Raw genomic sequence first — 13,902 nt, 5'->3', positions numbered from 1 at the left:
TTTGATCTTGGAAAACAGTGAAAATAATAGTTCCTCTGCTGAGACCAGCCAGAACCAAGGCTGTAGCACTGCAGACAATCCAGCTGCAGGGTGAGGAGGGCAATAGTAGTTTTTTTTTGGGGGGGGGGGGGGAATAAACAGGCACTTCTATGGCCTTGACATTACTCAATTGGTACATTCTTTCTTAAGTGTCAGGGTCATGTTTATCACAGAATGGTTGCAAGGCATTCTCAATGGGGAGCATGCACAGAGGAAATGGTGCAAGCTGGAACCAATGACAAACAAAGAGCAAGAACTGAGACACTGCAAGCAGACTTCAGGAAGTTGGGTAAGCAATGGAAAAGCAGGACTTGAAAAGGTAGTAATGCCAGATTACTTCTGGTGCCTTACAGTCATGAATGTAGGAACAGAGGAGACAGCGGATGAGTGAGTGTCCAGACAGACAGTGCAGGATGAAGGATTTTAGATTCTTGAAATTTTGGATAGTTTTAGGACCCGTTACAAGTTGGACAGGTTATGTCTGAACATGAGCACAGTGAATATCCTTTTCACCATCCCTCCACTTTGGTCTCCTGTGCTTCCTTCTCTCCCTCCACTGTAAACATTTCTGCTTTCAAGATCTTCAGACCTGAAACTCCTTGTCCAAGTCAATTCCTATTCCTCTCAAAAGACCCCTCAAAACCTGAATCGTGGGAAAAAAAAACCCATGGACAGCTACATCAATTACAGTAATGGCTGGTTTCATTAACTTAAACTGGATATTGAAAGCCAACACTACTACAGCAACAGGAAGTAGATCCAATTTCTAGTCAGTGTCATAACTGTGCAGGAATCTCTGGTTCAACTTTCCAAAGTTGCGTTGTTTTTATTTATATTTCGGAGCACACAAGTCCTATTAATGCAGTCATTGCACAGTTACACAAAATTACCCTAAAATTTAAAATTTGAAATGTAAATAGAAGGAGCAACATGCTTAACTCTCAATATCTCAATTAAGCAATTAACAAACAAAATTATAATCTTGCTTAATTCTTGAAATGATTCACAAAAATACATGTTCAGGTACCAAAGATGTGCAAATTAAGTAGAATGGCCATACCAAATAGGCCAGTGTCCAGGGAGGTGGAGGTTAGGTGAATTAGCCAATGTGAATGCAGGGTTACAGGAATAGGGTGGGAGGCTGGGTCTGGCTGGGATGCCCTTGAGGGGTTCGTGTGGATTCAATGGACCAAATTACGTCATTCTACACTATAGGGATTCTGCGATTCTGAAATTATCCATTGTTGAAAAGGATTTTTTTCCCCAACAAAAAGGACTGAATAGTGCAGCACAATTTTACATGGAGTTCACAATCCACAATTTTCAAATAAACCAAGTCAGTCATCAAAATGAAAATTTCATCCCAGTTCCTAAAGGCCCATGTAAGCAGAGAACTTTCAACTACTCTAAGTGCAACTTCAGCAAAAGTTCACTCTCAGATGCTCATTCCTCAAACATGGTTCTGGACAAGCACAAACATTGCCTTGCACATAACCCAAACTTCTGCTTTTCATCTCTTTTTCACCAAGTGTCAAAACTAAACCAAAGCCTATTTAGTTTACAGACAAGTAACAAACTCAATCCTCAGAAATTCATCATTTGTCTTAACTGCGTTTCTGCTTACTCAGATTAGGCCTACTGGTCCAAGTCTCTCCCACAGGGGACGCAACCCCTCAGTATCTATCCAGTTCAGACCCTAAAGCATTTTATACATTACAAATCAGATCTCCTCTGATTCTCCTAACAAACAGTGAGTCTAAGCCCAACCTACTTAAATTCTCCACATAGTAAATCCCTTCATTAATAAATCAACCTTGGGAGCCTTTTCTACATTAGTATTTCTGTCCTTAGAGAAGGTACCAAAACAGTTCCCAGTATTGTAGGTATGATCTGACCATTGCCTTGTACAATTTTAATAATACCTTTCTATTTTTCATACTCATTCCCTTGAAAATAAATCCATTAGTCTTCCCCATTAGCAGCTAAAGTTGGATGCTAGCTTGTAATTTATGCACGAAGACTCCTGTATGCTTGATCCAGTCCAATAATGTTCAGCTTTTCTATTCATTCTGCCAAAGTGCATAACTTCGCAACTTCCCACATTATATTCTGCTAATAGCTACTTGACTGCTTGCCAACTTAAACTCAGCGCATTTGAAATCATCCTCACTGCTTGTTTTTCTGTCTATTTGAGTTATCCGCAAACCTGACTCCAGTACAAGTCACTTCCCTCATCCAAAGGTATTAATTTAAATCGCAAGTTACAGGATGCCACTTTTGCCCTGTCTTAACTTAGCTATCTCAATCTGCAGACTGTCATTCTCACAACTTGCCTTCTCACCTATTTTTGGGTCATCCATAAACTTGGATGAGGGAAGCAAATATATTATAACCAAGTCACTAAGGTATGTTGTAAATAATAACAGCTCCAGCACATTGTGGCACACTAATAATCACAGATTGCCATCCTTTTTTTAAAAGAAACGGACTCCTGTAATTTCGCCAATCCTTAAACCATACTGATGCACTCTTCCAACACTGTGGGCTCTTAAACCCACTTGTCTTATATCCACTGCTATCTTCATCCTCATGGTCAGACAAGATTCCCCGTTCACAAAATAATATGATCTATCATCAGCATGATAGCACAGCATTTAGAAACTATTACATCCTTTACAGGTGGACTAACACTTTCCAATAACATGTTGAGCCAACTGACCTGCTTCACCTTTCGAATAAAGTGTTATGTTATTCAACTGGGAGTTTCCTAGTCCTCCAGCATTTCTCCAGAATCGAAGCATTCTTGAAAGATTATTAACAGTGCGTCCACCAACTCTGTAGCTACTTCCTTCAATATCCTAGGACACACTATCAGGTCAAGAGGATTTATCAGTCTTCATCCCTCATGTTTTCCTCCACTAATATTTATTTCCTCTCCTTTTGCACGTTCAGTATTTAATAATTTGGAATGCTATAAGCATTTTATGTTAGCAAGACAATGCAACCTTTGTTCAACTTCTCTCCCTTTTCCTAGTTATCCATTATTTCCCTAGTCTATCTTCACTTTGGTCTCTTTATATATTTCTAAAAATTTTTTGCTGACTGTCTTGATATTACCTCCTCAGTGTTTCGGATCTAGTAATTTGCAGTTTGATCCCTGGCTGGATCCTGAAGTGATAAAGAAACCTTGAGATATGAATTAGTTGTGCCACTGTACTGAAGGCTGCTTGTTTCGGTCAGCCTGTCTTCTAAGGCATGATGTGGTCACCTGTTCATGTATTGCCAATTCCCGTCAAACAAAAACTGGGAAACATACAAATAAGAAATTGAAATATAGGCCATTGCCATGAAGCAGACACTGCCAAGCCAATGCTGGACTATACAGCAGCTTATGAAGGAGGAAATGAAAATGCCAGATTTGGCTTGAAGTCAAATGTGTCTCACATTTGTGGCCAAGCCAACCACAATGTGACAGCATGCATGCTCAGCAGCAGAAGCAGTACACCAGAAACAACTGACCCCACAATCACCAAATAATTAACAGCTTTGTGGTCCTGCAGTCAACAATGGTGAATGATTTAAACAATGAACTAGAGAAGGCAAATTGCACAAACAACCTCATCCTCAAATCATGGCTTCACCAAAAAGAGTATAAAATAAGCACTTCCAGTGCAGAAACATACGCAAAATGCTGAGTAGTTAATTCAACTACGTCTCCCACAAGGTCCCCAACAATACTCGTGTCAATCTACAGTCACTTCGATTCACTCCACATGACACCAAAACAGCAATGAATACTGCACAAAGGATGGGCCACAATAACAGGTCAGGAGCACTGCAGAGGACTCATGTTACAGAGGTAACTTCCCAAATTAAGTTATTCAAGCACAATTAAAAACACTGGCAGCTATTTCACAACATGGACAACTGCCCAGCTTCTAATAGTTGAGATACATCCAAACCTACTAGCTTCAGCCCATGTCCAGGTTGAGTTATTAGCAAAAGTGTTGAGTGCTGTCAAGTGGCACTTACCCAGCAATAATAGCCACTCAATGATGCTCAGTTCAGGTCCTACCACAGCCAATCAGCTCTCTACATTGAAACATTAATCCAAATACAGAGGAACCTCGATTATCAGAATATCAGATTATTGGAAGGAGATCGAGATCCCAATAGAAACATTACAAAGACCAGTTTCAACCCTGATTGCGTCTTTTGTTTACAATGATTATAAATGATCTTAGCTCACCAAAATACTGCCAAGAACAGTTGTGGACATCAATGGGAGCCCAGGCGCTGTCTTGAAATAACTGATCTCGCACCTTCTTCCCACACTTTCCCTGGAGCTCTACATAGGGGTGAACCCTAAACCCCGCTTCCCCAGATATTTTGTCTAACATCGTCCTGTACAGAGCAGAGGTGAAACTTTGAAAAAGCTGCAGTCAAAGGTTGTGTGCCCGTGCGCGCTATTTGGAGACTTACCCCACTGGTATGCAGTCCAGCTGCCCCACAGTGGGAGGGGGGCCGACGGGGGCATTGATAGGAGTCGGACGGGGGTGGGGTGGGGGGCAGTAATGGATGGGGGTTGTGGAATTGGCAGGGTGGGGGCGGTGTTGGATGGGTTTGGGGGCTGTGTTGGACCGGTTAGCAGGGGCGCAGGGTTGGTGGGGGGAGAGCAGGAGGTGGGGTGGGGGATGCTGGTCAGGTTGGGGTGGGGGGGGCAGGATGAGTTAGAGCGGAGGTGTTGGACTGGGGGGCACTGTTGGACTGGGTTGGGGTGCAAGGGTTCATGAGCAGTGTGCTGCTGCCTCGTCTCCTGAACAGAGAGCAGACTTAACAGAAAACTGTGCCCCAAAAGGAGGGCATTGAATCGATTAACCGAATAAATCGATTATCCAAAAGAAATAGTGCCCGCCTATCTCATTTCAGATAATCGAGATTCCTATGCATAGATCATAACCAGGACAAAAAAGGAAGATAGTTGTGATTGGAGGCTAGTCATCACATCCCAGAACTGCAAGTACTCATCTAGACAGTGTTCAATTTTTTTTTTAACTCATTCATTAAATTAGAGTCACTGACTTAGCCAACATTAATTGCTCATCCCTAGTTGTCCACAGGGCCATTTAGAATCAACCACATTGCTGTGGGTCTGGAGTCAAATGTAGGCCGACCAGGTAAGGATGGCAGTTTCCTTCACTTAAGGCCATTAGTCAACTAGATAAATTTTTCCAACAATCAGCAATGGACTCGTGATCATTAAACACTTACTTCCTGATTTTCTTTTTTAAAAGAAAATTCAAATTGCACCATCTACCATGGTGGGTTTTGAACCCAGGTCCGCAGAACATTAGGTGGTCTCTGGATTAACAGTTCAACAACAACACCACTGCACCATCACCCCCCCAGCTATTTGCGGTTGCCTCAAAAGATGTTCCTTCCATCTCAGAAGTGAAGATGCTTATGGATAATTGCACAGAATCCATTTTCAATAAATGGATTCTAGAAGAACATAGAACATAGAAGAATACAGCGCAGTACAGGTCCTTCGGCCCTCGATGTTGCGCCGATCAAAGCCCACCTAACCTACACTAACCCACTATCCTCCATATACCTATCCAATGCCCGCTTAAATACCCATAAAGAGGGAGAGTCCACCACTGCTACTGGCAGGGCATTCCATGAACTTACGACTCACTGAGTGAAGAACCTACCCCTAACATCAGTCCTATATCTACCCCCCCTTAATTTAAAGCTATGCCCCCTTGTATTCTGTGCAAAAAAGAATGAGTATACCTAGATGCTACAAGATGTAAACAACATTCAGATTTGATACAAGTAGTGACACAAAACATTTATGCCACAGTGCCATGCAACAAACAAAAGCCAAATTTCAGTGGGGCTGGAGCTCCCATTTGTTTTCATAAAAAACCAAAGTCTTTCAATCTTTCATTTATGTATAGCAAAGACTTGCATAACCATTGGATGTCTCAAAACACTTCACAACAAGTGAAATATTTCTGAAGTGTAGTTCATGTTATAATTTGGGAAAAAAGTGACAGACAGCCAATTTGTACACAGAAAACTCAAACAGCATCAGGGTAATGACCAAAATAAAATGCTTTTCTTAATGTATGAATATTAACCATCAGACTTAGATGTGACCAACTGAACAAATGCTGATACAACAGCCTTAAGTATATCAATTTTGAGCTACCTAATTTACAGCTGCATACACTGAAGACAACTTAATTTTCCAAAATAGCTGCATACTAATAGATCGAATAGATTTTCTCTGCTAGCTGCAGTGGTCCAAGATGCTTACGCCAATTTTTAAATAAGCCCCTCGATTTCAGCAGTCAGGTGTAGCCAACTTGGCACTTGTTTTAATCTATGGATTGAGCTACAATGAGTGTGTGACATAATGCAGTGTAGATCAAATTCAATGTTCTACCTAGTTACACTAACACGCAAACATAAATCATCAATCTGAAGAGGATAATGCACCAAATTGTCAGGGAAACATTTGAAGGCTATCTCAATTTGCAGACACAGGTTCCCCTTGACTGCCTTCAGAATTCATTACCAATACTCCTTGCCACGAGATTAGCAACAGCCATTTTAATACACAACTTCAACTACCAAGCTTTTTGATTTGATTTATTGCTGTCACATGTCCCGATGTACACTGAAGTGTTGGCTTTACAGGCAGATCGTACTAAACAAGTGCATCAGGATATCAGAACAGAGTGCTAGTTAGTGTTACAGCTACTGAGAAGATGCAAGAAGATTCACATCATTAGCATTTGAGAGGTCCATTCCAAAGTCTGCTAACAGTGGGGAAGAAGCAGTTCTTGAATGCATTTGTACATGAATTCAAACAGCACAGCAAAACAAGTTCAAGCAGGGGAAACGGAATAGACCATTCAGCCTTTTTCAAGGTCATGGAGGGAAAAGCAATAAATCCTAGTCCTAGCAAAAATGCTTATACCGCAAGTTAGTTAAACTAGATTAGGGATCTGATAATTTTCATTTAGCAATCTTTGCTCAATATCCCTTCACATGTTTACCCAAAAAATTACAGATCTTTAACTGTGCAAAAGTTCCTTTAATCTAGCCATTATACCTTTTCTTCCAAGGGCAAATAATTTGAGGAGAGAACTCCAGGTGTGCACAACATCTTGGGCTAAGTGCTTCAAATCCAAATGGTGTTGCTTTTTCACATCAGAGAAAACCAATCAGGATGTTTTACTATTGTCTATTTACTGTTACTCATCCCTTAACTGACAAGAGAAAATACTAATTTCACAGAAACCATTGGGAGTTCATAGCAGCTCACCACATTTAACAAAACAAGACAACCCAGAATGGGATAAATATCTAGTTTAGCAGTCTAAATTCAACAATCTTGAAAGGAAATGAAATTAAATTTCATTAACATTTAATGAATGCTGTAAATTGAGATTATTACACTTTTTTTAAAATACTGAAAGCTGAGAAAGTTTTGTATTAAGTTCAAAATATTTAGAATGGGGACTTGCAAACCAGTATACTATCTGGTGAGAACCTGAAGTCCTTAACATCCCAGCATGAACCCCATTGCAAATACCTCATTTTTGGTCTCTAGACCAAAATGTGAATGAATACACTTTTTAAACCAAGTACAGAACAAACAATGTTGGAGAAACACAGGTCTGTTGCTTAATTTCTTTCTCCACAGATGCTAATGTTTCAAGTCTGGTATGACTTCTGCAGATGTCCTGTGTTTACTGTGTCTAGTCCTGTTAGAATTGTATAAGTTTCAATGAGATGCACCACTTATGCACGTAGACTGAATAATTCAGTTTGTTTTCAGCACACTACCACAGGGAGTGGTGACAACAGTTGTGGACCTGTCATTAGTGACACAAGTTCAAACACTGAACTTCAACAGGACGTTTCTAATCAAGTGACAACACAAATCATCTGGAGCTTGCAATTTAGTTAGATATTGCAACCCAAAAATGATCAGAGCTGAAAATGTGTTGCTGGAAAAGCACAGCAGGTCAGGCAGCATCCAAGGAGCAGGAGAATCGACGTTTCGGACATGAGCGCTTCTTCAGGCTCATGCCCGAAACGTCGATTCTCCTGTTCCTTGGATGCTGCCTGACCTGCTGTGCTTTTCCAGCAACACATTTTCAGCTCTGATCTCCAGCACCTGCAGTCCTCACTTTCTACCCAAAAATGATCCCAATGATAGTTAGTGTGTTTATAAAGTAGTACAATTCATTTGTTCGGTAATATATTCCAGCCAGTTCCGCGGCCCAGTTACATTCAAAGATAAATCTCAATTTTGCCAAGAGGAATAATTATGACAAAACAAGAGATCTGACCTAAGTGGTGGCTGCTGATATGTAAAACTTAATGACCACAGAATAGCGAAGTGGTAAGGTGTGTTTAGAACGAGGACGAAAGATTTGTTGCAAAACAAAGTGAATGTGCTTTTACAAAATAACTGTAGAAGCAACCAGGCACCATGAACTTAAAATTCAACCTGGCTATCCCCAGCAAAAAGCGGACCAACCCCTGGAAGTTTGAATTTAAAAAAAATCAGCATTCTGGATACTCATCAAATCCCACAGACTTCCTCAGAAAATATACACAGCCTCTATTGCCATTTTAGCCACATTTCCAATACTTCGTGTGGATGGAGTGGGCATCAATGGCCCCCCTCAACGTTAATGAACGTTGCTCATTTTAAGTCTGTTGATTTTAAAAACCAAGTTCAGACATGCACACTGAAAAGCCGGCAAAGTCTTTCACCAATTGCCCTCAAGGCGGCAATGGTGAGCTCGCTTTCAGAACCAAAGTCCATTTAATGTAGGTAATCCCACCAATGTTTTTGCTGGAGGGAGATCCAGAATAATAAGTAATTTCCTAAGTAGTTCAGTAAACCGCTAAGCAAACCAGCCATCATCCAGGAGTCTGATTAAGTTCTGCACCAAGCCTGCCAGCAAAGGAGCTCTCTCAAATTTTGCCGCTGGAATGCTGCAACTCGGATCCTGAGGTTGACATCAACATGGAGCGTATGCTAGCAATTTCTCAGCTTCTGCAAACTTCAAACTCACATTGTTCTGCTCTCAGGACACAAGTTACCCCAACCCCTCTCACTTCCTTGTGCCAGCATTGGCTGAATTGGGTTTTTTTAAAAAGGTGTTGCTGGAAAAACTAGTCCAAAAGCTATACCACAAATATTAGTGTACATTCCTCATTTGAAAAAAAATCTAACGTGAGCCAATTCAGCCTTACTTACCAAAGAATCCTTCACGACCTCACTGGTGTAAAAAGCTGAAGGCAAAAGAAAGGAACAAAAAAAGTACGTTAGGAAGCAATTTGCAAAGAACTTGTAAAAATCAGAAACTCAATAGTTAACATGCAGTACAAAATGAAATGTGCTGTGAACATCAGAAACGCATTGAAGCCACCTGGATCCCACCTCAAACATTACATATCAACAAGTAAGCTTGTGAAGTAGATTTCAAATTCATAAAACTGAGACTTTTTCAAAGCCATGGGCAAACTGCAAGAACTACATTAATGGTATTTATAAAGGTTTGTACAAACTTAATAGTTTCAAGACACAAGATTTAGATTGGTTCAATGCTGTATTTCAAATCAATTCAAAACAGCAGTCAGCTAAAATAGTCTGACAAGATGCGACTTATGATTGAGAGATGCATCACTGCCAAAAAAGCAGAGGGACATACAATAGAGAAAAAAAATCTCAAATCTACAGAACCAGGGGATTGAAACCGGTCAGGATCCCAGCACTAAATACTGGACAAGTCATAACCCAGATAATAACCTTACTTCCAAGATCCGAAATGATTTTTTAAACAGAGGGGACAATTAGTGAACACAATAAGATGGTGGCTCAATGGTAATGCAGAGTCGCAAGCTCATGCCCGAAGGGCACGGATTCAAATCCCATGATGGGAGATGGTGAAATTTGATTCAGAGAAATCTGAAACTTGAGTTTAGTGACCTGATTGCAGATTGTTTAAATCTTCTGAAAATGTGTTGCTGGAAAAGCGCAGGTCAGGCAGCATCCAAGGAGCAGGAGAATCAACATTTTGGGCATGAGCCCTTCTTCAAGAAGGAGGAAAGTGTGTCCAGCAGGCTAAGATAAAAGGTAAGGAGGAGAGACTTGGGGGAGGGGCGTTGGAAATACCCCTGTTTAAATCTTCTAGCTCACTAATGTTCTTTAGGGAAGAAAATCTGTCATCCTTACCCAGTTTAGTATACAGCAATGTGGTGGACTCTTAACTGTCCTCTCAAATAACTCTGACAAACTTCTCCATTATATCAAACTGCTATATAGTCTAAACAAAAGGAATGAAACTAGACAGACCACTAGTATCAACTAAGACCTCTAAAATGACAACTACAAACACTACCTCGTCGGCACTAAAATCCTCCTTACAAACACCTCGAATCAAAAATGGTGACAATGCCAAAATTGAGAGCACCATCTCACCAAACAACATCCGGATTTTGTCTAAAAAAGTATGATTCTGTGAGCATGACTGCTTCCCAGAGACCATTACTACCATATGGTGTGACCCTGGGGAAGTACTGAGGATTAAAAGGATCTTCGCGCACATGCCTACTGATTCACAACTCCTCAGATAAGCAGTCTGGAACCCAATGCACCAAGACCTGGACAATATCCATGTTTCAGTTGACATGTGGCAAGTAACATTCATACGTAATCTAAGGAAAAGGTCTTAGAAGGCATCTCTGAAGATTCTCTCGACTGAATAGTTCCAACCAATTCACAGGTTACCCACATAACTCAAGTTAGTGAAATAAGGAAATTAGAGTGATTAGCTTGACATCAGTGAAGAAAATACTAAATTCCATAAGAAAAGATTTAATAGCAGAGCACTTGGAAAACAGTGACAGAAGTGTGGAGAGTCAGTGTGGATTTACGAAAGGAAAACTATACTGGAGTAACCTACTGGAACTTCAAGGATATACCTAGTAGTTACAAGTCAAGCAACTGAATGTGGCTTACCAGACTTTTAGAATGCTTTCAATACGGTCCCACATAAAAAAAGACAATAGCATGTAAAGATAAAGCACATTTTGGACTGAAATGAAGAGAAATATCTTCACCCAGAGAGTGGAGAGCGAAGGGAATTCTTTACCATATCAAGCAGTTAAGACCAAAATATGGATGATTTCAAGGAGCTAGATATATTGCTTTGGACTAAAAGCAACAAACAAAATAGGGCAAAAACACTAACACAGTACTGAGCTGGCTAATCAGCCATGATCATATTAAATAGCATAGTAGGCATCAAGGGCCATAATGACTGAGTACTGCCCCTAAGTTTATGTTTCTATTTGCCAAGTGCCAGGTAATAGCCTCTGCAAGGAATAATCTATCCATCACCATAAGAAAAATTCCATGACCAAATCCCCCTGTAGCAATATCCCGCAGTTACAACGGAACAGAAACTGAACTGGACTAGCCATATTACCTGTGCCTGTAGCCACAATACAAGGGCAAGGAATCCTGCAACAGGTAAAACATCTGACTCTGGAGAGTGTACCCACCAATGGACAAGTCAGGGATGTGCTGGAATACTCCCTATTTGCCAGGCTGAGTTCAGCTTCAACAAAATGTGAGTAGCTCCATACCATCCAGAATAAATACAGCACACTTGATTATTACCATATCCACATATTTCCAGTCCCGCCACCACCGCTCAGTAGTAGAGGTGTGTACCATCTACAAGATGCATTGGGCAAATTCACCAAGGTTACTTAGATGGCAACTTCCAAACCCACATTACAACTTCCAAATCCACATTAACTCAAAGGATAGAGCAGAAGATATATAGGCGCATTATCACCAAAAAGTTCTTCTCCAAACCATTCACTGTCCAAACTTGGAATTATAATCACCATTCCTTCGAAGTCACTCAGTCCAAAATGCTGGAAATCCCTCCAACTGCATTGTGGGCTCACCTACAGCACATGGATTGCAGCAGTTCAAGGCAGTTCACCAACACCTTCTCAATGAATTGATTACTCAACTGATGAGGGTGTAAACATTTCCTTAAGTGTCATTTGGCAAATCCAACAGATGAGATTTTCTTTCTCCACAATACGGAGGCACTGGTTAACTCATTAATTTTTCTTACAGGCCTTTAAGCAAGCAACCCTTAACTACCCTTTAGAAGTGAGATAAGGTGGAATTTCTTCAGTTGTAGGATGGTGAATGTATAGAATTCATTGCTATAGAGGACTATGGAACTCACCTCAGGAGTATACTTAAGACAAAGATTGATGGTTCTCCAAACTAATTGAGAACCTAAGGTTTAGAGACAGAAGGCTGGAGAATAGGGTTCAGAAACCTAAACAGCGATGATCAAATAGTCGGGTTGACTCGATGGACTGCATGGCCTAATTCAGCTCCAATATCTTATGATTCTGGTTGGAAAGCTCAAGGCCTTTCAGACTGGTTTTTGGTCTAATGGCTCAGAGACTGATGAAACTAAAATTTTCTTTCAGTTAACGCAAATTACCAATATCCTTGGGGATTTCAAAACTAGGGCATATTTTTAAAGGTGAGATGAAAGAGATTTTAAAAAAAAAGACATTGGGGCAAATTGTTCAGAGGGTAGTTCGTGTGTTGAATGAAGTTCCAGAGGAATTGGTGGATTTGGGCACAGTTGCAATGTTTGAGACATTTGGATAAGTATACAAAGAAACATTGAGGGATATGGGCCAAGTGCAGGCCGGTGGGACTAGTTTAGTTTGAGATTATGTTAGGCATGGACTGGTTGGACCGAAGGGTCTGTTTCTGTGCTGTATGACTAAGTCAATTTTCCCAACAAATCACGCTTGTCCCTCCAGCTAAATGGGGAGTATGCCATCACACTGCTGATTTGCACCTTGTAGATGGCAGACAGACATTGGAGCATGAGGAGGAAAGACACTTGCTGCAGCATTCCTAACCTTTGCAGCCACTGTATTAATTTGGTTAATCCAGTTGAGTTTCTGATTAATGATAACCCCAAGGTTGCTGATAGTGGGTAATTCAGTGAAGCTAACGCCAAATGTCACAGGGCAGTGGGGAGATTCTCTCTTATTGGAGATGATTATCGCCTGATAATTGTGTGGTGCAAATATTACTTGCTAGCCCAAGCCTAGATATTGGATTAGTGGTGCTGGAAGAGCACTGCAGTTCAGGCAGCATCCAAGTAACATCGATTTCGAAGCTTCAGGCAAAAGCCCTTCATCAGGAATAAAGGCAGTGAGTCTGAAGCGTGGAGAGATAAGCTAGAGGAGGGTGGGGGTGGGGAGAGAGTAGCATAGAGTACAATGAGTGAGTGGGGGAGAGGATGAAGGTGATAGGTCAAGGAGGAGAGGGTGGAGTGGATAGGTGGAAAAGCTGATAGGCAGGTAGGACAAGTCCGGACAAGTTATGGGGACAGTTACTGAGTTGGAAGTTTCGAACTAGGGTGAGGTGGGGGAAGGAGGACTGAGGAAGCTGTTGAAGTCCACATTGATGCCCTGGGGTTGAAGTGTTCCGAGGCGGAAGATGAGGCGTTCTTCCTCCAGGCGTCAGGTGGTGAGGGAGCGGTGGCGGCCCAGGAGCTCCATGTCCTCGGCAGAGTGGGAGGGGGAGTTGAAATGTTGGGCCACGGGGCGGTGCGGTTGATTGGTGCAGGTGTCCCGGAGATGTTCCCTAAAGCGCTCTGCTAGGAGGCGCCCAGTCTCCCCAATGTAGAGGAGACCGCATCGGGAGCAACGGATTCAATAAATGATATTGTGGGTGTGCAAGTAAAACTTTGATGGATGTGGAAGACT

The 13,902-nt window shown here is 41.4% G+C and overlaps 1 protein-coding gene across 1 annotated transcript in view; it reads right to left on the bottom strand.

Annotated features, from left to right (window-relative positions):
- Positions 1 to 13,902, bottom strand: part of uvrag (UV radiation resistance associated gene) — a 314,975-nt gene that overhangs the window by 267,518 nt on the left and 33,555 nt on the right. Inside the window, exon 3 of the mRNA XM_072576814.1 lies at positions 9,332 to 9,366. Coding sequence (XP_072432915.1) covers positions 9,332 to 9,366 — 35 coding nt within the window. The remainder of the gene's footprint in view (positions 1 to 9,331; positions 9,367 to 13,902) is intronic.

Source organism: Chiloscyllium punctatum, chromosome 9 (genome assembly GCF_047496795.1).
Source record: "Chiloscyllium punctatum isolate Juve2018m chromosome 9, sChiPun1.3, whole genome shotgun sequence".
In the NCBI taxonomy this organism is placed as follows: domain Eukaryota; kingdom Metazoa; phylum Chordata; class Chondrichthyes; order Orectolobiformes; family Hemiscylliidae; genus Chiloscyllium; species Chiloscyllium punctatum.
This window is presented reverse-complemented; position numbering and strand designations above follow the sequence as displayed.